The sequence below is a fragment of the Gavialis gangeticus genome, unplaced genomic scaffold, assembly GCF_001723915.1.
Source record: "Gavialis gangeticus isolate Ggan-Ray unplaced genomic scaffold, GavGan_comp1, whole genome shotgun sequence".
Classification (NCBI taxonomy): domain Eukaryota; kingdom Metazoa; phylum Chordata; order Crocodylia; family Gavialidae; genus Gavialis; species Gavialis gangeticus.
The window spans coordinates 17,242,518-17,266,041 of record NW_017729033.1 but is presented as its reverse complement, the minus strand read 5'-3'; the positions used below and the strand labels follow the sequence as shown (position 1 = coordinate 17,266,041).

Here is a 23,524-nt window from a genome sequence, read left to right as displayed (position 1 = left end):
GAAGTTCTGGGTAAATTCATATTTCATAGGATTTCACAGAGGAGTCAATAGATGGAAGACTCCTCTGGGCAGTCAGTTCATAGCTGGTATGGAGCCGCTCACCTCCTGCAAGGGCCTGTGATGATGCAGATTGCCTTGAAACAAAAGGCAGGCGCAGCATCTCAGATGGTCGCTTCCTGCTCGGGAAAACGTGAAGATTTCATTAAAAAAATCGGCTAAAATTCAATACCTTCCATGTGTCAGGTATCCAGGTTGTAGCCATATTGTTCTACAGGAAAAGGCAATCAGGACTGGTAGCAGAGATGTGTTTTATTAGGCCAACGGGATGTTTGCAAAACAGATCTTTAATTGCAAGCTTTCGGGCACAAACACCCTTTATCAGGTATCGGAGAAAAGATTGTAAAAGTTCTCCTGGGTAGAAATGAAAGTCCATATTTCATAGGATATCACAGAGGAGTCGATAGATAGAAAACTTGTATTTCTACAAGGAGTAAGCTATCAAACTGAAAGATGGGGCTGATTCTGTCTTTGGGGCTTGCTGATCCCGTGCATCTCCCTCTGAACTTTAATCTCTGTAAACCCCGTTGCCTGTGTTTTACTATACATAACTATATGAAAGTTTATTTACTCAGCAAACTAGAATGATTGCACTTTCACCATTTAATTTTGGTAAAAAATAAATACTGCTAGAGGTGAAGTCTTATTTAAAAAAAAACCACTCGGGTCCAGAGGCTTGGAGTTAGAGTCCCTGCTTGTAAGTAAAACAAGTTACCCAGCACAGACCTTGCCTGTCAAATCAACTGTAAGATTAGGGAATATGTGAGCATGTATTTTATAGCCTTCTGAAAGCAAATGTTTTTCCTTGCAGGTTATTACATTGGCATGTGTTTTGCAGCACCTGAGAAACAGCTTTGCTATTTTTACCTGGCTCCAGAAGGCTGGAAAATATTCTTCTTTCTGGCTGTTGTTTTTCCAACGATCACCAGCATCCTGGCGTATTACTGGTCACGGAACGGTTGGGATAATCATCCTTTAGCTCGGACGCTCGCAGTTCACGCACTCCCGCAGTCCAGTTGGAGGGCAGTGGCTTCTTCCATCAATACAGAATTCAGGAGGATTGACAAGTTTGCTACTGGCGCCCCTGGAGCAAGGGTGATTGTCACAGATACCTGGGTGATTAAAGTGACCACGTACTGTTTACATGTTGCCCAACAGCAAGACATTCATCTCACGGTGACAGATTCGAGACAGCATGAACTTTCACCAGATTCAAACATGCCCGTACAGTTCCTCACCATCAATGTTGCCAGCATTAACCCATATGTGAAGGCTTTTGATATCCGGTAAGATAAATGACCTTTGTCCTATTATGTCATGTATCTGTTATGCAGTGATGATCCTGCGTTGTATAGCTTGTCTGTGCTTCCTTGACAAATCCCAAGACTGCTAGCATTTTTCCAGCTCCATTTTGCTAACTTTCCAGTCTACAGAAGACATTGTCTTCTGGTTCACTGAAGTGCAGCGAAGAAGAGATTGTTTAGAGGGATCCCTACACTAGAAAAGCAAGTTGGGCAGAGGGACCAAATTTTCTATTTGCAGAATGAAGTAGAGAGACCCTGGGTGAGGGGAAGGAAGCAACTGGAGGAGCTTTGGGTGAGGAATGGGAGAGAAAAGGAGTGAAGGGAAAATCTCCTTCCCATCACACACACTGATAAAATGAATGATTTTAACAATATAAGCTCTGAGTTACTGATGATTTCCCTTTCCCTCCTCTCCAAAACCTGACTGTATAATAGCTGCTCTGAAGGTGTCACACCAACATTTTGCTAACAAAACTCATTTAAAGAGGACTGTTGAAAATGGCTTAGGCCTCAAAACAGACCTGACTTCAAATTACAGGTACTCCTCACTTGATGTCATTCGTTGACAACATAACGTTGTTTTGCTATTACATTGCTGGTCTATTAGAGAACATACTCCTTTAAAGTCGTGCAACGTTCAGTTATAACATTGTTTGGCCGCTGCCTGCTAGTAGGTAACTAGTAGAGGTCTGCCAATACGTCGGTCTAATATCGGATCAGCACTGATATAAAGAAAATTTTCTGTATCGGCTATCGGCCCAATGCGGCCGATTAATTTGTCTGATAACTGCCTGTGGACGTGCGCAGCCGCAGCGCAGCACTTAGGCAGTAAGAAGCAGAGCCAGCAGCGTGGAGAGCTGCATGCAGCTCTTAAGTCTGGTGCGGTAGAAGGGGAAGGAGGGAGGGAGGGGTGTGAGGGTGCAGATAATCAGGTGTGGGACAGAAGTGCAGCTTATCGGTGAGGCTGCCCCCCTCCCTAACCACCCCCGAGGAACTGTGCCTCTGTCCGCCCGCAGCTGCAGCTCGCCCCGCGCTTCGCAGATCCAGGGGACACATGCCCCCCCACCTCCCTGGATGAGTCGCTTGCAACTCTGTCCTGTGCCCGTCCCCACCCCGGTTGGTCAGCCCTAGCCCCATTCCCTCCCTCACTGCAGGGGCTTTGATCTGCCCCACCCCAAAGCCCCTTCCCTCCCCTTCCACCACATCAGACTTACCAGCTGGATGTAGCACTTCAAGCTGAAGATCTGTGTATTGCAAATTGGATTGGTATCAGCCAATATGCCTCTAACAATTGGCTATCAGTATCAGCCCCCAAAATGTCTATCAGTGCACCCCTAGCAACTACTGTGATGTAATTGGATTTGCTTAACATCATTTTGCTTCAAGTGGCATTTTTCAAGAACATAACTAGGTTGTTAAGCGAGGAGTATCTGTATCTTTATGCTAGTTCGTGTCCTCTGGATTGTAAAAACCCGTTTTGGTTTTTGTAACACTGGGCTCAGTTGCTGGTTTTATTTTCTAAGTCACTGGTTATGGAAGAGCTGGATGAAACTACATATTCTGGCCAACATGTCATTAGTAAAAACTGGTGCTAACATTCCCATGAGTGCGGTCTTCTGAAGGAGCTAACAAACAGTGGTCTCCTAGTTTTTTTTATTACTACATGTTCCTATAAGGGCATTTTAAAATATGCACATTTGGACATGTCTGTTTGCCTCTCTAAATCTGTAAACTTTTCATCCAGAGGAGTAGCAGTGTATGTAAATCTTACACTGTCAGAGAAATTAAAGTTTGCAAATGAATAGCAAATATGTTCAGACCTCCTTTAAGCTATTGGTCCATCAGTTTCAATATTTACAGCAGTGCTCGCTAAGAGTTCCCAAATAGTGAAAAAGGATGCCTTCTGCAGCAAGGAGCCTACAGTCTTAGGATTGACAAGTAGACAGGAGTTAGGAGAACATCAATAGACAATTTATATACAAATTAACTTGTAGGCAGCATAACAGAGCTTAAAAGTGAACCAGTCGGGGGCCTTGCAGCAGAGTTTAAAGAGGCCGTAGGAAGCATGGAAAGTGGTCTGGAGATGATTTGTGTGAGAAGATGATGGGGTGGATGGAGCCTAGAAGCTTTGGCAAGAAGCAGGAGGAGATGATGGGTGAGGCAAAGCTTGACAAAGGAGTATAAGTATTGAAGCAGAAATATATAGGGATTTGAAAATGATGACAGGCTGATTCTACGTAATTATTTCAGTGGTGTTTTGTTGAGGTGGCAATAAGATTATGACGGTGGTGAGACATGATGATAACTTTTTTTCTCCTAAGAAGTGGCTTTTCTTTTGTAACTGATTAATAGCATCCATACAACAGTGCTCGCTACTAGATACTTGCCAAGGTGACTTGGCATCCTTTGGCATCTCTGTGGATGATTGGGAAAGGAGTGCAGAATGCCTCCTGGGTTGGCGGAGTCAGCTTGCAGATGGAGTGAGGTGCTGCGAGGCAGACTAGATCAAGTTGTGTGATAACTGGCGTCAGAGGAGGAAAGATCTGCTGCTCAGATTCAAAGTATTGCTAGTGCATGGGTGTGCCCTACCTGTGAGCAGGACTGTCACTCACACACTGGACTCAGCAGCCATCACAGAACTCATTGACGCACACACCGTGCTCTGTAAAGAGCAACAGTGTCAATTGAATAGCACCAGCAAGAGTTTTCCAGAGTCTTTGTAGTCAGAATATGGAGACTTTGTAGTAAGAATATGGAGAAATATAACATCTCTTTATATAGAATTACATCTCTGCAAGTTGCAATGGGATGAAAATTCACTCTCCCTCTGTGTACAGTATGGGTGCATGTATCTAGGCTGAACTGCACTGGAATTAGCAACAGTGAAAAGTTTTTCTTATAAAAATTCCCATGTGTAGGCAAGGCCACAGACTTCACCTGTGTTCAATGTGAGGTTTTAGATCCTATGCCTTTTGCTTTAAACATGCAGACTTCTACCATTTACGCTGAAGAGAGTTCCTTCTTCTCTTGGCATGTAGCAACAGGACCCTTTAACACCTGTAATGTACAACCTGTTCTCCAAACCAAGGGGTTGCAACATGCCCATCTCATGCAGCTGACTGGTTTTCTAAAATGTGCTCTTTAGACTCACACCCCTGAAGACAACTTTAGCTTCTGCTGTCTCACAACTGACCAGTAGCTCTAGTCCAGTGGTTTTCAAACCACTTCACAGAACCCAGGGTTTCCATGACAGATCATTAGGGGTTCTGCAAAGAGATTGGGGCTAGTACAGAAATTACACACAAACCAGTATACGTGATTGGAAACAGGACTACACCTGTAACAGAGGTGAAGTTCAGTGCACATAGACCTGTTTAAAAATGGCAGAACTTGATTTAAGGTTGACCTGGATAAATGTAGTTTCAGATTTAATCAGTTTAGGTTAGACTGGTCTATCAAACTTCCTTTCCAGATTCCCTTCTGACTTAAGTGAGGTTGCAGTCCCCTGGTATCCCAAAATGCTTTGCGTGCCCCCACTCTGCTAACTCCCCCTTCGCAGGGCAGGTGGGCTAGCCTTCTCCAGTGCTCTTCTTCTCTGGCCACCCCACCAGGCTGTCACAGAGCTGAGGCAGTAAAACCTGCCTGCATTTGTCAGCCGAGTGGGGCAGTAGGGGGGAGGCAGGAGAACAGAGCCATCTCCCATCAAGCTGGGGTCTGCCCAGCTGGAGAGAGCTCCATATGACAAGGGTTTGCCCCTTGAGCTGCACAGTCCCACCCCCAGCAAATTGCTGCATCTGACCTCTGCCCTAGTCTCGATCTTCGCCTCCCAGCTGGGGTCTGCCCCCAGCTGAGGGGGCCATGCTGCAGGGGCTTTCCCCCACCGGGCCCTGATCCTCCCTGAGCTAGGGTCTGCCCAGCTGGGGAGAGCCCCATGCCACAGGGGCTTTCCGTCCGCCCCATCCCCCTGGCCTCCTCTGATAAGAGTAGGGGCTCCATTCCCCCCCCCCACTCCCCATGCTGCCATGGAGCAGGGGAGAAATTTTGTGCTGGTTCCCCCCTGTCCCTGCAGCTGACAGCAGGGGGTTGGGGTCATGTTTTTGGCAGCTATCAGGGATGGTAGAAGCTGTGCAAGCTGGGCTCGGCTGCCCTGGACAATGTCCGGTAGGTTGGGAGGTGTATGGCAGCGCCCCATGCCTTCTGAACTTGCCAGTGCAGGCATCTGCCTGCTTTCCTCAACCAAAGAGTGAACATGAGTTCTGTTCATTAATGGTCCAGTCTACACCGCTTAGAGAAACCCGCATAGATTGGATCGATTCCACCTCTGGCTTTTTGGACGTCTGTATTTAGATCCGGGTAATGGTGGAGTGGGCTGGGAAACACTTCGCTGCTACTGCCGGACTGGGTTATCTGGCTGTGCATGAGGTCACGTGGAGCTAGGGTAGCGGTTCCTCAGCAGAAGTGATATGAAAGGGTTCTGGACTTTAGGAAGTTTGAAAGCTGCTGCTCTAGCCACAGCTTTGCCTTCCGCTGCTCCTCCTGTTATCTTGCTTCTCCAGCCACTGTGATGCTCCAAGCTGCTGCTCTGCCCACCACTTGTTTCCTGTCCTTATCCTACCCTCAGCAGCCATGTCTTCCCTCCTAGACCGCCTCAGCCTTCTCCCAGCTGCTGTTGATTCTCCCCCTGAACACTTAGAGAATACTGCACAGTGTTTTCATGCAAGCTGGGAGCAAATCTGCCACAATAGCATTAACTCAGCACAGTACTAGCAGGCAGTGAATAGGCTATGGGAGGGCCTAGATTCTGTTCCTAGCTCTGCCTGTTGTGCAGTGTTGGACCAGGTATTTCCCTCCCCCTGTGCCTCTGTTTCCTGCTCACCCCTTGTCAATCTTGTCTATTCAGAGTGAGGACAGAGACTGTCTTGCTGTGTGAGTGTGCAGACTTAGCACAGTAGGGCCCAGTCTGGCTGGTGCCCGTTGGAGCTATTGTAATGCAAATTATGAATGCAGAAAAAATTCAAAACCTCCTTGAGACTCATTGGCTCTGAGGAACACAGCTTGCATTTGAAATGTAGTAGCCCTTTCTCCACAAGATGTGCAGGATCCACTAACTTATTTAATTCCTGTTGCTCCTAGTTACTCTTTCCTGCACTGTTATCTGCAGCTTCTTTCCTTTCCATCCACAGCCTGTGAAGCTACAGCTGAAAAATCTTTAACTCGGTAATATTCACTTTACTCATATAGGATAGTTTTACTCAAGTCTAGTAATTTTGCTTATTAACATGATTTTCAGGCTACAGAAACTGTAGTTAAAAGATGATGGGAGTGTTTCCAGATTCGTATAATCAGTATTTAAGTTATCTCAAGAAGGCTGACCAGCAAGTTATTACTATTCCAGACAAGCATTTTCCACCTTACCCTTTAAAATCAGGTTAGCCTTTCCATTGGAAGATTTCTTTCAAATAATTCCTGAAAGACTGTTTTGTAGTCATTCTGGTTGTGGCTGGACCAGTTAAATGTGCCTCAGCTGGCTGCAGTGACAAAACCACAATTTTAACAGGTTTCTGATGCAACTTTCCCACTGTAGGCCTTTTGTGTTAGACACTGCAGTTTCCTAGAAAAAGACACCATAATTACCATGCATGTCCTGGTTTTTCTTGCGTGCTGTCTATAGGTAAAGAAAAAGTTGCACCCAAGTGTGTTGATTGCTGTGACTTATTCTGAATACAACTGGTGTGGTAGGACTATGGTGGCTCAAAATAGGGGACGCGAAAGTTTAAAACAGAAAATCATGGCTAGAGTGTAATAGCGCAGGGACTTAGCAGCAGCACATAGACCTTTCCCTCTCTGGTTGTGTCTGCGCTAGGGCATTTAAGCCAAACCTTTTTACAGTTTCACCAGTGGTAGAAGCTGTGCATGTAATTGGTAGGAAAGACACCAGCGGCCCTAAGTTTTTACTCCGTGTTACATTGTCCTGCTCTGAGCAGAGCTAAATGAAGCAGCGCTTAAAAGCAGAGGCCATAGCTAAATTAGTATTTCATGGCTGAGTAACCCACCTGGACCTGACCTGGGCCACACCTCTGACAGCTTAGTGAAAAAAATGGAGGTTAAATTTAATCTGGGCCTGATTGTTTTGAACAAGTCAAAGCTTGGGATAATTTCAGGGCAGTCCTGTACGTACAGCTCAAATGATTAGCTGATGTTGTCCCAGAGTAAAGTGTTAATTTGGATACTTCACAGATACTTAATGTGAGGACAGTGGGCTTATCCCCCATAGGATCCCAGGGTAAAAGGATGTGTTCTGGGAGAAATCCAGTGTCTGTTTTTAACCCTACACACAAATGTACCATGCCCAAAGCAGTGCATTCAGAGGTACCTTGTTGGTTTGTGTAGGCTGCCCCTGAACTGGGAGCAATATACCTGCGTTTGCATAGTCCCAGAATGACATTGCCGGTTAGCCCATGCGTAGCCCCAGATAGCTTGTGGCTACACTGCTTGCAGTTTTGGAGGCGGACTGTATGGAGTCTGCCTCTACCAGGGCCATGACAGGCAGGTAAACCCTGACCACGTGCTGTCATGGTGCCACTGCTCCTGGAGTCTACATGGAAACCGGCTACAATGACACAGGCAGGGGCTACTAAGAAATGGAGTTTGTGACAGGCCCGATGCGGCCTGCGAGCCAGACTTTGCCTGCCCCTGCTCTATTCATCACCCTCCCTGCTATCCCACAGTAAGTGTTGCTGGCTTCAGTCCTGTACAATATGGAATGGTACCATCTAATGGCTGCTCAGTGTAGCCTATTTAAAACCTCAGTCATTACCTATCATTTTACTTTGTAAGAGCACAGCAGTTTGCAGTTATATTTGTTTGTGCTACCGCTAGATATGTTGTTTGTGTTTGATATGACAAATATAGGTAAACCAGTCTGTCTTATGGTGCACATAGACTAGAATTTAGGTACAATATAAAAGAATGAGAACAAACAAGGGGGAGGGCTGAGCAATATTATAGACATATGTGAAATAAGGTAGAAATTGGATAAGTTTGGTATACTTATTAATAACAAGGTTTAAAATATTTTTAGGTAATATTTTAATTACTTCCTTGCACGCCCTTTATTGGCAGCTCAACAGAGATGCCAGGGACTAAATAGGCAGGAAGCTTGAACTACACTTTGATCCGTGTTACAAGGGGTGCTTTGAAGCCTGGATGGAAACATTGATGGCCAGTGGTGAGAAGCATGCACTGTCCAATAGCTACAGTAAATATCCTGTGGCTAGATAAAGAAATGACTTGACTCTAACAGGACTGTTAGGCTCTGCTTTTCAAATTGTTTAGACCAACATTCTCAAAAGTGGCTTTTGTTACCCAGCTTTTGCAAGCTCATCTTGAGACCATTTGACTCTGGTTCTTAGAGGTGTTGTCCTCCTCCTTCTTTATATGGAATCAGTGATGGTGCTCAGCATTTCTGACAAAAACAACAAAGTCATCTCAGGCTGGGCACTCAAAATCACAAGCCCCATATTTGCCCATCACAGAAATAGAAACATGTAACTTTGGGGTTTCATGACTTTTCTAGATCTTTAGAAAAGTAAAAGTTTCCTTTTACTGTAGTATTTTTCACCTCTCCCTCTTCTGTCCTCAGAAATGACCAAAATGTATACATTCTGACCAAGAACCAATGTACACCAAGCTACCTAACTTTTTTATGTTCTCTTCTTTTGATAATATTCAAAGTAATAAGCAGAACATGAGTGGATTGATTAGATGACAGTCTGTTCTACTTTTTCTGTTCAGGCTGAATTCCACAGAGTATGGGGAGCTGCGGGAGAAACTCCGTGCTCCTATCCGTAATGCAGCTAATGTTGTGATCCATCAAAGTCTCAGTGACTTGTTTCTGGAAACCTTTACATCACTGGTGGAAATGAACCAGACGTATCCTGCTCCCAGCAATCAGGTGGGACTTTTTAATAAGCTGAGATTGTAATAATCATAGTTTGTGACATGGTCAATATTCCTATGGTCAGACTTGTGATTTAATGTACTTATATAATGACAGCCTTACAGTTCAGTAACTAACATATGAAAATCTAGCTGTTTTTTTTCTTTTCTTGCTCTTTCAACCAGAGGCCTGTGGGTGCTCATAAGCATAGAGAAGGCTGGGAGATGTTGTGATAGGGAACATTATTTTAATTGTAATATCCTGATTAGGTGCTACCTGAGGAATTTGAAAATGGAGTTTGCAGGTGGTGTCCAGCAAGCTAGAGTCAGAACTCTAATTAATAATTGAAACTGATATGCATGACAATTAGCTTTGGCCAGTCTAGCACCATTACAGCTAAGTTTTCAGGAGAACTAGGTTGCATTTAGACCTTATTCTTTAATATTTGGCATGATTTCTAAATTAGATCTTCCTTTCTTAGGACTCAAAATCACATCAATCAAAGGCCAGGTTTCAGTGCGTATGTCTCCCCTTCAGGAACAGGTGCATTGGCAGGGAATGCAGACATACCTAAGCTAGTTGTAATCTAGCTAGCTCTGGTAGCAATGCAGTGATGATATCATAGCATGAGCTTCAGCTGCCTGAGTAAGTACCAAGGGGCCTGAGCAGGCTTGTGCAAGGTGTGCTGTCACATCTTTCCATCACTGGTATCCAAGCCAGCAAGATCATAACAAGCTTAGGTGTGTCTACACACGCTGCAGTTATGCATCTGCAATGCTGACATAACTAACAGAAACAAGTCTGCAGATTCAAGTTGTGCATAAATAACTGTTGCGCTAAGAGAGAGTCACTTTATTGCAGACCTTTTACCTTGTACAAAATTTAATGTAAACTATTTGGACTTGTGGCTTTTGGTTTGATACCTGATGAAGTAAGCAATGATTTATATTACAAAATAGAAACAGTGGTTTTAGTGCAGGGGTGGGCAATTATTTCGGGAGGAGGGCTGCTCGCTGAGTTTTGGCAAGCCATTGAGGGCCACAAGACAGGCAGCCGGGGCAGATAAGTATGAATTTTCTAAATTTTTTAGGGGCCCCATGGGCCAGATAGAATGGCCTTGCAGGCCACATCTGACTCGCAGGCAGCATTTTGCCCACCTCTGTTTTGGAGGTTAAAGCATAGACACAGAAATAGGGAGAATCTAGGGTTTTTCCCCGGCTCAGAAACTTTGAGTGATTTGAAGCAAGTTACCTAACTGTTCAGAGCCCCAGTGTTCCCCACTTGTAAACTGAAAATAACTCATTGGCACAGAAAGTGTTAGGATGATTTGAGTATAAATAATGTGTGGTCCTTGCACAATACTTTCCACTTATGGATCTTAAATTGTTTTACAGAGTAGAGCAGCTATAATCATGCCCACTTCAGAGATGAGAAGATTGAGGCACAATGTTAAGTGACTGGCCCAGGGCTGTACGAATCACTGATAGAGCTAAGGGCGGAACCCAGGTGTTCTTTCTCCCAGTCTTGTGCCTTGTCCTATCTGCTGGGCTGTGTGAGGTGGTTTGAAAGCAGAAAGCCCAGTTGAAATGCAAAGAATTACCATTTTCCTATAAACGTTACATTTTTTGGCCTTCTCTATTTCTGTAGGAGCTGGAGCCATGCATCGGGTGTATGCAGACTAATGCAAACATCAAGCTTATAAAGAACTGCCAAGAGCCAAATGAAGGAGAATGCCAACAATGCTACTGTCGCCCAATGTGGTGTTTGACCTGCATGGGCAAATGGTTTGCCAGCCGACAAGATCAGCAGCACCCAGAGACCTGGCTTTCAAGCCAAGTGCCTTGTCCAACCTGCAGAGCCAAATTTTGCATTTTAGATGTTTGCATTATACGATGAATAGTGTCTTGGTATAGTTTACCTTTCGAAATCTGAATGCGTTTCACAGCAGGGTTTGATACAAGCCCTATTAGATTCCTTGTTCTGCTGGAAAAGTAGAAACTCTGTTGTTTCCCCTTCAAAAAGGGCTTGAAAATGTCAGCCTACCATCTTTATTTTCACTGTGCTTCTAAAGTTATCCTCAGTTTTTGTTTCCTAAAACACCAGTTTACATTCTAGATTGCTGAATTTTTTTTTGGTATTCTTAATTTCTTTTGGACCACACTTTAAAGCAGTGGTGACCCATTTGCTTTTCATTTTGGATGAAATCCTGGTATTCTAACTTTATTTTAAATGCTAGTCTAGTTAAAGGGTTTAAGCACAAGTGTTTTTAGCAAAGGGCTTTTTCCTTATCCTAAGCAAATTGCTATTGTTAAGGCTAATAGGCTAAAAATCTTCTACCTTTCTTTATCTTTAATTCATTTCCAAAGCCTATTGTTAACCTTTGTGAGCTTTCACTAAAAGAGATATCTCAACACTGTATTTCTTTTTCTCCTATCCCCCCCATCAGAACAGGGCTTTAGAACTTTGGGGCCTGAGTTTTCTTATCTGTAGTAGTACATGTGACACCTGTGCTTCTTTTTTATTCTGTTCTGCTCTGCCCTCGTGTTTACAGACATTTTTAACATGCAAGAAAGGTTTATTAGTATGTTATATGTAGATCATTCACCTAAACTGCTATTGTTTCTGCATAGAGTATCTTCTAGTTAAATACTTATGTCCCAGAGCTGTTTTACTTGGTAAATCAACCCTCTTCAGCTGATAGAATTTATGACTTTTACCTATATTTGGAAGGAAAGCAGCAACAACCTTAATTATTTTAATAATGCAAAAGAGTGTTCAACTACTTCCAAACCTATAGCCTTTTCCTAAGAAACAGGCTTCACCATGGATAGGATTTTGGGACAAGATAAGGACATATATCCATGCTGGATGTTTCAAGTCTGTCAGCACTGAAATGGCTTTTCAGATTGGCACTTTATTTATTATTTTCAAGCCTAGTTATAAGCATGTCTCACTGTTTTACAATAATAAGAGAATTTTGCTCAGCTCTTAGGACGGGTCTCCATCAGAGTAATTTGTAAACAGATTTTGAACTATCGATAGCAAGAACAGAAATGAGTGTAGATGGGCCTAGATTAGACAACACAGCTACACTGCCTGTGTCCTGCTTATGCCACTGCTTCTATCACTACTGCTGCAAATGGAGTGACACCAATGCAGAAAAACACAGAGTGGGTTTTTTTCCTGTTACAGACAAGACCTAAGTATTAGTCTGTCTTTCTGTACTGCCTTGTCCAAACCAGCTTTCTTAATACCTCCAACTGGTGCCACCCTCCAATGGGAAAGGTACTAAAATCAATAAAGTGTCATTAGTAGGAAGCACTTAAATCACTGTGTCATATAGGACTGCTTTGGACTGGTATAGAGTGTAGTTTGAAAAATGGTACCAGTAGGGGAGCTGCAATAATGAGAGATTTAATTAAAAACCTTTATGGGGTATAGACTTAAACTACTTAGAGCCTGGCATACCAAGTAATGGTAATAAAAGTGCCTGAAGTTTACATTGTGGAGAGGACTTGTGAAAACACAGGTTGATATTTCAGTCATAAAACACACAACATAAACCAGTTTTTTTTATTATATATTTGTAAATGGCAAAACTGCTTTCTTTTAAGTAGGATAATCACTTGAGCAGGCATCATAACTGTTACACTCATACTTTTTATTATGCAATACTTGCTATTATTTCTCCCATACATTAAATAATAATAATCGTTTTCTGGGCATGCATCATAACTGTTATGCATCATATGCAACTGTTATGATATGCATCATAATCCTTTTCTGGGCAACCATCATAACTTGAGCATGCATCATAACTGTTACACTTGCACTTTTTATTATGCAATACTCACTATTATTTCTCCTATACATTAGTTAATAATAATTCTTTTCTGGGGCCTATATTTCAGCAATAGCAGATCATATGGAGTAGAAATTTGACATAGAGGCTGGCAGATGGGTTTGAGTCTCTTGCACCAAAAAAAAATAAGTGACATTTCCATTTTTATTTTAATAGAATCAAATTAAATTGCTTAGCTTCAGATAGGTTTGTGCTTAGTCTGAAATTATACAAAGTGTTAACCAAAAGTTTAAAATATTCTCCAATGATTCATAGGGAGGTAAGTCCTTTTGAAATTGTGTTAGCAGTATTCTAACCTACAGTACACCACTATACATAACTGAATTTTGCTTTCTGATATGTATCTCTGCCCCCCACTTTGCCGTAATGTTTGTAGATAAAGATAATACGCCTCTTATTTCAGTCAAGTTTGCAAAACAGAAGTTGGAGGGGGTATGATTTTTGGAGGAGTTGCCGAAGTAAAAGTCTGAACTCTGGGCCCCTTTGAAGAGAAAAATAGAGGGCATGAAGGTATCGGGTTTTGTATCAGTGGAGGACAGAGAAGCAGAAAACGAGAATGTCCTCTGTGATGGCCACCCTAGTCGCATCCCACTATGTCCTGATAACCTCTTCAAGCACAAAACCAATATTTAGGAATTGTTTTCATGACTCATCTTTTAAAAAACTAGCCAAGCTCATTTTGTGATGTGGTGTAAAATATTTGTTTCAAAATAATAATTACTTTGAAACTGGGATTTACAATGGACAAATTTCTAGAAGCACATGTTCCCGTACATCCATAACCATGTGTACACAGAGATTCCCAATTCCCACTCTCTCTGAAGCTGGGCATGCATTTCTAAAAATCTGTGGACCTCAGCTAGACAAGGTTCTTTGGGTAAATCTGGTATCTTTTATTAGACCAGGTAAAATAGTTGGAAAAATTCTTCTTTGCAAGCTTTTTTTTTTGTATCCAAAAGCTTGCAAAGAAGAATTTTTCCAACTATTTTATCTGGTCTAATAAAAGATCTGAGATTTACCCAAAAAACTTTGTCTGCCTATGTCCTTAGACCAACACAACTACAACCAGCACCCCTGAAACATAGGCTTTAGCTTCACTTTTTCATATCATTGCTAGACTTGTAGCATCTACAATCCAGGATATTTTGGTGTGAAGAGTGTTGCCCGTTCCTTATTGCCAAACCAGACATACTGTTCTGCAAGAGCCCTTCTCAGCAGGTCTGTCTTTCTGTCGTGTATTAGATGTTCTCTGTTTTTGTGTTGTGTATTAAATCTGTGTTACAATGAAATTGCAATAATGAGGCTTTGTATAACTTGAAACCAAAATACATGGTCCAAAGGCAGAGGTCCGTTATGCAGTCACTCTGATTTGAATATTTTTGCTGTATTAAATCTCTGTGTATACAGGCAGCCCCTGCTTAACGCTGTTTCACTTAGCGCTAATCCACTATAACGCTCATTTTAAATTGATACCTGATTTTACTTAGTACTTAGCGAGTTTTGTTATAACGCTCATAGTCATCTTGGGTCATTAAAAACAACTGCAGTTGCCATCTTGGGTCATCAGATATTTTCAGTTTCACTTAACACTCGGTTTTTCAGGAACCAATTAAGAGCGCTAAGCAGGGGTTGCCTGTGCCCCAAAGCCAGGTTAAACCTGACTTGCCTCCCATGAAGTCCTCAGTGCAACTTCTCAGGCTGGACATGAGTTTGATTTTGGAGCTGTATTTGGGGCTAATGCCCGTTGAGGATCAGTTTAGTTGGTGCGAGTTCCTCACATATGTTATAAAACACTTTCTTCCAAAGACTTAGTGCATTTTTTTTAACTGAAATTTTTATATACTTTTAAAAACACTACCACTTTATTGGATCAGTCTTTGAGAGGTTTAATGACATTGAAGTAGGTCATCTTAAAACTGTTTCAGAGGCAAATAAAAGATCATTTGATTTTCAGGTTCCTGGTTTCATTTTATTTCTTCCCAACTGAAGCACAGCTGGAGACAGAACGGGGTGATTTGGAGGGAAATAACCTGCCTGAGTCAGGGGCCTGGTGTCACATGGGCAGGACGGCCACGCTTCACTGCAGGGTCAATGCTGCCCATGTCGTCCCCCAGGCTCAGGGGCTTTCTGGGTGCAATGGGCACTAGTCTTCAGCCAGTGCTTTAGTGTGGCAGGGTTTCCCTGAGCTGCTCACAAGGAGAAAGCTTTTAAATGCGTCCGACCACGAGCACTTCCGGGTTGAACCTCTCCCCCCGCCCCCCCAGTTCAGCGGCATACGGGAAGACCCAGACTTCCGACCACGCGTGGCCGCGCGCTCCCGGGGGCCCGATTAATGCCAATAGTGCGCATGCGCGTCATTGGGCCCGGAGGAAAGCAGGTGACGCATGCGCACGGTGCTGTCAGTCTCCTCGGCGGAGCGCCGGTGGCGCGTGCGCGCTAGCATTCCGGGGGAGCCCGGCTGTTCCAGCTGTTGCCGGGCAATGTTCCGCCGGCAGCAGCCCAGCGCCCCGGGCGGCCCGCGCAGGTGGGGGAGGGGGCAGTTCTGTGGTCGTTCGTCCGGGGCAAGGGCTTTATATTGGTGGCAAGGGAGGGAAGAGCTGGCAGCCGGGGTGGGTGGTCCATGCCCAAGCACTGGCGGGTCTTGCCGGGGTAGGACGTGGCTTGAGACCCCTCTGGGCTGCCAGGGCCCTGCGGGCTGTGCAAGTCTTTGTGTCTCTCGATCTCTTTCCTCCCCTCCCTCCTCTTTTGGGGGAGAGCGATGGCGGGGAGCAGCTCGGTGCCCGACACAGTGACGTTCGCGGGGGCATTTTGCACCCCACCAGCCGACTCTCCGGGTTTTGGGCAGAGCAGCCGTTGTTGCAGCCCAGTAAGTTGATGGTGCAATAAGTTTATCCCGCTTGACTCTTAAAAGAGACTCGTCTTTTCTAGCGCTGCGCAACCTTCAGCCCTCTGGGCCCAAGGACAGAAGCGCAGGAGCTGGAATGACTTGGGTTCCTCTGCCTTGGATGAATGTCGCGGTGGACGCTTGGACGACAGGGTAGAGAGGTGCGCCATGTCGGTTGAATCATAGAGAAGTAGGGCCAGACAGGATTTCCAGAGGGCACCTGCTCCAGCCCCCTGCCTGAGGCGGGATCATCCCTATCCAAGCCATCCCATACAAACCATCATCTGAATTCTACACAAGACTACTGTCGACCCTGACACATAGCACCCTAACCTGCCACAGGTAAAGCAGGGAACCACGGCAGCCAACAGCCCTGCTTCTGTGAAATGTCAGTATAGGCTCAAGAGAGCCCAGGTAGAGGGCCACCCCTGGCCCTGCTGCAGAGGAAGGCAAATCTGTACCCCTGTGATCATGGGGTAAAACTCCATCCTGAATTTCTGTGTTTCTGATTGTGATGTGAAAAGATTGTTAGGGGTTCAGTTACTTGAGTTACTAAAACACCCCCAAATGAAGTACAGTTGTCACTTCTTTTTTTTCTTCAGAAACACAATTTTTGGACTTTTTTATTACATTTAATAAACCATGTTTAAACAAGTAGCATAAAACCAGCAAACAATACATCTTTATAATACTGTGCTGTTGTTGTAGACATGATGGTCTAGGAATATGCAATAAGTAGGATTTGTTTGGTCAATAAACCATTACCAAACTGTATAGTAGGGAGAGATGTTAGATGAACTTTTGGACACAAAATGCTCTTCTTCAGGTCTTCTTTCCCTGGCCAGAGAGAAAACATTTTGTGCATGCAAGCTTGTCTAACATTTTTCTAACACCTCTTTTAACATTGGAGTTGTTCCAGCAAAACATCTTACCAAAATAAATCTTGCTTCTCCTATATATAGATAACACCTCTTATATGAGAGCTTTCAGTCTGTCTACCTAATTTATTATATATGTGTAATAACATCAGGAAGCACTCTACTCAAAGAAGGGGAGAAATTTATGCCTGGTGAAGTGGTAATTTGAAACCATTATTTGCTGGTATCTTTGAAGTTTCATCTGTAGTGGTTGAACATTTCTATAAGAAGCAGTACATTTTTGTGTGTTGTTGCCATATCCTTTGCTGTGATTGACGACAGCCATGAGATAAAATTGGCAGTCACTTACTTTACTAATATGCTGACTGTTCAGTGGCACCATAATATGGAAGTAAAAGTTTATTTCCTTGATATCCTTATGGGGGCACCACTTAGAATGATGCGAGATGAGGTGGCTTTTGTTCCACGTGTTCTCCATTTTGCTTATTTTTGGATGCCTGGCAGGGGAAATGGTGAAGCTAAATATGTAATCCTTGATGGTTGGCAGTTAACACAAAGGGAATGGAATGGAACACAGGCTAGAAGAGATTGAGTTCTCACTGGCTAGCAAACTTCCTGGTAGACTTTGGATGAGGACAGAGAATGTGGAAAGGCAGAACCTAAACCAGTATAATTTATATGGCTAGTTTTATCCCTGATTCCTTTAGGCATACTTCTCCATTGGATTAGACAAAGTTACCCAGACTTAGGAACTTGTATCTGTCCATTTATATATATATATATATATATATTTATATATCTTTTTACAGTGGCATAAAAGTTTCATCTGTTGATGTCCTTTGTCCAGTTCTAAGTACCACATTTCTAGAGTATTTTGTACAGTTTTGAGTATTGTGTTGCACAAGTTATGGGAGAAACGGTATCAAAGGAAATATGGAAAAATGATAAATGCATCTCTTGATTATAACTGAAGAAAGGTTAGGAAGAATCCAGTATGTACTAGCAGAGATTCTTGAGTCTTTAGGAATAGTCTCCACATAAAAAATACTTAAATTATTTGAGGGTAATATGGAGACCTTGACACAAATGTGCATATAGTGACACCACCTTCAATATCTGGTAGTTTAAGAGGAATATGTATCCACTCAGTCTTTGCATTATACAGAACTCAAGTACCTCTTTGTTATGACCAGCACCATGTATCAAGTACTGAAAAACAGGAACAAGAGAGGATATGCTTGATGGATAACATGACAGCACACAGAGGTGGATTTAGTGGACAAGGGATTACCATGAGAAAGGTGGGCAGAGGCGCATAGCCAAAGTATGGCTGAAAAGTTAAACGCTACTTAGTTGGTTGAGAGAAACTCTTCACTCTACCTCTTATGTCCTGCAAAGTTGCAGGATACTCATAGAATTGGAACTGCTTTGGGTGTCAGATTGTACAGCTTCCTAAGAGAAGAAAAACGTTGGGGAAACTCAAAAGAAAAATGGTTAATATTGCATTAATAACTTTAAACTGCTCCTGTTGTGGGATCCCGTACTACTTAAAGAGGATTTCCCTCCTAATTATGTCCTTGCTTTGCTGCTGATGGCAGTGTTCCTTAAAGTAATTTTAAATTTTACATTACTTTTCAGTCCCACAAACCTGGGATATTAAAGAGACCCTAAAGTGCTGTCAGTTAAATGACAAATTAGGAGGAAAAATTTGGCAAGAGATGCTTATGGTATCTTAATTATTTTCCAGCTTTCCATCATTAGAAGGTTCTAGGTCCCTTTCAAGTTGTTCAGACAGGGGAAACGTAGCTGAAGAAAGCAAAACCATGAAGAGGTTGGACAACAAAAAAAATGGAAAGTAGGTATCATATAATCACTTAATAACAATAGTTTGCATCTTTTCTGCCTTTGTTTTGGGATCTCTGAGCACTTTTCATACATTAACAAAGTCTTTGTAAATATGGGTAGGAAATAAGTCAGTAATATTATCCTGGATCTTGACTCTTCTCTTCCCAATGTGTCTTGAATTTCTCAATATTGAGTTGAACCTTTAGGCCCAAATAAATTCTCAAACTCTCAATTCAAAATGAAACTTGAAGGCAGTGAGAAATTCTCTTTGGAACTACTTCAAAAATCACTGGCAACATCATCCCAAATTCTGTTGCTTTTAAACAGCACATTGCTTATTCGTAAGGTACAGTAGGTTTTCGCTTGAAGTATCTTCCAGTATATAAGGAATTTTCCTTTTCTCTTTGTAGCTTCATAGTTTCAGAGAAAGCCATAAAATGATTTAATCTGGCCTCCTTATAATACAGGCCAAGTTTTCACTTGCATCCTGCTTTATGGAGACCTATAACTTAAATTCGTAGGAGAATGTTATGTGAGCACATCAGCTACCAGTGGTTTCCTTGTTTCAGAACTAACCTTCAGTTCCCGGTATGGTACTTTGATAGTCTGCAAATGTGGGCTAACTTGCATGTTAAATCAAAAATAATTACTTCATCGGGGGGACAACCTGCATCATCTCTTAATTCTAGTTTTTCATCTGTTTCACCCCAGTGACATCAATTTCCTTTATTTACAGAAGTGAAAATGAGAGGATCATGCCTAATGCTTTTAAGTTTCTGTAGCTCTAGTGTATAGTATAAAAGCTATGGCTTTGCATTTCAACTATATATTTTTTCCTAGCTCTGTTTCAAATGACTCTACCAAACCAGTGGAAAGGGAAACGGATGAAGTGGTTCTGAGGAGAAGACAAAAACAGATCAATTTTGGGAAAAACACACTTGCGTATGATAGATACATTAAAGAAGTTCCAAAGTAAGTTGCAGTTATGTGCATTATACATTCCTGTTGTTGAATTTCCACTTACAGTTGATGTGTGTGCAGATCTTGCATGACTGGGTTTTAAATCAAAGTACCGTAAAATGAATCTGCCAGATTTGCATAAAAGTAACTATTTTTTTGAATGGCCAACTTAAATGGGGATTTTATACATCTGAGTAAACAAATAGGAAAGCAGATCTAGGCAAAAACAGGCATTGATTCCACTGTAGGTACCCATCACAAAGCCCTTATCCTTGCATTTCTTTCTGTTTGTGAACCTGCCACAAAGGCTAAGTCAGGTATTCAAAAAACCTGAACCTGAATCAATTAAAGCTTTGCAGGTTAGTCTAACCTGCATAAATTGAACCAGCAAGCAAGTGAATAGATGTTCACTTTTGATTCTGGAAATGCCTGCAGTGGCCTACCATATGGTGGCTGCCTACAGACTCGTTAGGGGAGATCAGCAGCATATAGGAAGGGCCCTATTCCCCCAGTAGCACCTGGGGTGACGAGGAACAATGGCCAGAAGCTGCTGGAGAATAGGTTCAGGTTAGAGATTAGGAGGCACTATTTCACTGTTAGGGTGGCTAGGATCTGGAACCAACTTCCTAGGGAAATGGTCCTCACTCCTACCTTGGGTAAATTCAAAAAGAGGTTGGATGAACACCTGTCTGGGGTTGTGTGATCCCAGCATGTTCTCCAGCCAGTGGCGGGGGGTTAGACTAGATCAGGTCCCTTTTGACCCCAAACTATTATGAAACTATGAAACATGCCTACGGTGGCTTGGGGCAGAAGTTGGGGGGCACTAGAGCAGGCCCTTGGCTGGAGGGAAGCTGAGCTGGGGGGGCAGGGGGTGTGGCCAGGCCTGGGCAGGCTGAGTAAGACTGGGGAGCAGTTTAAACTAGAGGTACACTGATACATCGGTCCCATATCGTATTGGCACCGATATAAGGAAAGTTGACATTATCGGAAATCATTTTTTTTTGCCTGATGCAGCTGATAATGTTGCCGATAAATGCCACGTGCAGCCACTGCAGCATGTCAGCATGAAAAGCAGCATCCAGCTGGTATGCTTGTTGTGAGGGAAGGGGTCTTGGGAAAGAAAGGGCCATTGGGGGGTGGGCAGACTGAGGCCCCCGCAGTCAGGGTGGGAGTGGAGCTGAAGCATGGGCAGGCGCTGCACAGCTGGAGCATGACAGGGCGGGGAGCGGGACAGAGCCACGTTTCATCTGGGGGATGGCTCCAGCTGCTGTATGCACCCCAGGAGGGCATGGGGGGTATGTGCCCCTGGATCTGTGCACAGGGCAAAGGCGGGCTGCTGCTGCAGGCTGGGGCAGTGCCAGGCTCTTCATGGAGTGGGGACTGGACTGGGGCTCCGCTCGAGGTGGGTGGCCAGGTGGGGAGTTGTAGGGGAGGCTAGTAACCCCCAAATTCACCATAACCCCAGTCACAGTGCCACTGCCTGCCCCGAGCGCAGACCTGGCCTATCCCCACCCCCCCACCAGGAAGAGCCTGGTGCCACCCCCAGCCTCAGCCCACAGTGGCAGCCCACCCTCACCTTGTGCACAGATCTGGGGGGCATGTGTCCCCCATGCCCTCCTGGGTTATGTGCAATGGTGAGAGCCACTCCCCTCCCACCAGCATCCCCCGGACGACCCCACCCCACTCTGGCTATGCAGCCCCAGCCTCAACAACACTTCCTTCTTCACTGCGGGGGCCTCGATCTACCCATCTCCCTTCGCCCATTCCCCCACAACAGGCTTACCAGCTGGATGCTGCTCTCCAAGCTGCTGTTCTGCATATCAGCAATCAGATCGATATTGGCCAGTATGGCTGTTTAAAAATTGGCCCTTGGTATCAGCCCAGAAAATCTCTATTGGTGGATCCCTAGTTTAAACCTCCACCCTGCCCTGCGTGGTCCCCGGTCAGGGCATCAGATCTAACACCTGAGAAGCCCTGAATACAGCATACACAGCTTTACTTTTAACTTTCGCTGTCTCCTGCAAGAGGGTTAAGCTGCAGAAATTGCTGTTACTATATTTCCTCAAATAGCATGCTCACTCCAATTTCCAGCAGCTGAATTTCAGGAGAATAGGTGTGTGTTGTATGTGATAAAATACAGTATGTTTTAGCCTAGGTATAATTCCTTGCTTTTTATTCCTTCTTGACCCCACAGAAGATCTACTCTAAAATGAACCAAGAAAAACAGGCATGTTTTTCTTGGTGGTTAAAGAACGGCTGCGCCCTCAAGAGATCATCGGCAGGCAGGATCTTGAGTACGAGAGACAATGATGTTGCCCCTAATTGCGCAGTGCCCCCCTAACCTCAACTTGGAGTAACACTGGTTCAGTGTTCACTCTTTCAAAGCATACCACCTATTGAATTGCAACGCTGCCTACAGCCTCTGGATAGTCTTTTTGAAATCCCCACAGTCTGCACAGGAAGTATAACAATACCTGTTGCAATAACTTCCTGTATTATGCAGTAGTAACTCTTAACCACATACTCCCATGTTTGGTATGTTTGTCTGTGTCCGTGATGTATCAGTTATAGAATTGGACTCTGAGTATACAGACATGTTGATGTGGTTGTTTGTGTAGGAACCAGCGGATACCAGGAGTTCACCCTAGGACCCCCAACAAATTTAAGAAGTACAGCCGCAGATCCTGGGACCAGCAGATCAGGCTGTGGAAGATAGCACTTCATGCTTGGGACCCCCCTACTGAAGAAAGCTGGGACCTGCAGCCAATGTGTGTATGGATGAAGTAGCCTGCAGTCTCTTATTCCTGTTTCTTAATGGCCTTGATTTTGTTTTCTTTAAGCCTTACCTAAATTGGTGGGGGGGTGGGAATCTGTCCCAGGCTCATGTAGGGGTCTACCACACTCTCCAGTTGTATCCTGTTTCATTATATTAATTTTCCTCAAAATAATTTAAAAGATTTTTCCTAATGTTTAGCCTAGATATATCGCCAAATAATCCTGTGGGGAAAGGAGTTTTCGGTAACCCTTGTGGCAGCCATCTCTTCCCCAAGGGCAGAAAGGAAATGCACTCTTTTGAGGAAGTTTCAGGTAACTTAAGGCTTTGCTATTGCTGTTCCTGGCATTTGGACTTGATAGTAGTGTTCCCCTCTTTCCTATGCGAGTCATACAGTAAAAGTTTCTGGATCACAGTGAAGAAACTGCATAGGCCTCCCCTTATATTATTAGAGAATTTAAGGGGGTGAGGGGCACTTTTACACATGCTCCAACACGTTCAGATTAGAACACATTGGAGCAGACTCGATTAATCATAGAATCATAGAAGTCAGGTCGGAAGGGACCTTGTAGATCTTCAAGTCCGACCCCCCGCCTGGGCGGGAGAAAAGACTGGACTCAAATGAGTCCAGCCAGGTAGTCATCAAGTCTCTTCTTAAAGATCCCCACGGTAGGAGCCAGCACCACTTCCCTAGGAAGTTGGTTCCAGCTCCTAGCTGCCCTAGCTGTGAAGTAGTTCTTGCAGATGTCTAATCTAAACCTACTCTCCACTAATTTGTGTCCATTGTTCCTTGTCATGCCAGGGGGCGCTAGGGGAAACAGTGTCTCCCCCAAACCCTTCTGGTCCCCCCTAGTGAGTTTATAGACAGTCACCAGGTCCCCCCTCAGCCTTCTTTTGTGGAGGCTGAACAGGTTTAGGTCCCGCAGTCTTTCATTGTAGGGTCTGCCCTGTAGTCCCCGGATCATGCGGGCGGCCCTCCTCTGGACCCTTTCAATGTTGTCCACATCCCTCCTGAAATGGGG

General features: G+C 44.0%; 2 protein-coding genes across 8 annotated transcripts in view; both read left to right on the top strand.

Annotated features, from left to right (window-relative positions):
* The first annotated feature begins 349 nt into the window (after positions 1-349).
* On the top strand, positions 350-13,708 carry TMEM129 (transmembrane protein 129). The gene is made up of 3 exons (XM_019526505.1): positions 350-1,343; positions 9,156-9,315; positions 10,948-13,708. Exons 1-3 carry the CDS (start codon positions 853-855, stop codon positions 11,194-11,196), a joined length of 900 nt encoding a protein of 299 aa, XP_019382050.1. The 5' UTR covers positions 350-852; the 3' UTR covers positions 11,197-13,708.
* A 1,899-nt stretch (positions 13,709-15,607) lies between these two features.
* Positions 15,608-23,524, top strand: part of LOC109304057 (histone RNA hairpin-binding protein-like) — a 22,816-nt gene continuing 14,899 nt past the window's right edge. For 6 of the 7 annotated variants that reach the window (XR_002099284.1, XM_019526546.1, XM_019526548.1 and 3 more), the window contains exons 1-5: positions 15,608-15,686; positions 16,091-16,207; positions 18,672-18,779; positions 19,610-19,741; positions 22,348-22,497. Coding sequence is in view for 6 of the 7 variants with exons in the window: in XM_019526546.1 (XP_019382091.1) it covers positions 15,643-15,686; positions 16,091-16,207; positions 18,672-18,779; positions 19,610-19,741; positions 22,348-22,497 (551 nt within the window). In the remaining variant the exon portion in view is untranslated. Of the gene's footprint in view, positions 15,687-16,090; positions 16,389-18,671; positions 18,780-19,609; positions 19,742-22,347; positions 22,498-23,524 lie in introns of those variants that run through there. The other variant, XM_019526550.1, reaches the window with a different exon arrangement.

Coding starts and splice junctions, on each gene's coding strand:
- TMEM129 (XM_019526505.1), top strand. CDS start 853: ATGTTTTTCCTTGCAGGTTATTACATTGGCATGTGTTTTGCAGCACCT. Junction 1,344..9,155: donor GTGAAGGCTTTTGATATCCG/GTAAGATAAATG, acceptor TTTTCTGTTCAG/GCTGAATTCCACAGAGTATG. Junction 9,316..10,947: donor ATCCTGCTCCCAGCAATCAG/GTGGGACTTTTT, acceptor CTATTTCTGTAG/GAGCTGGAGCCATGCATCGG.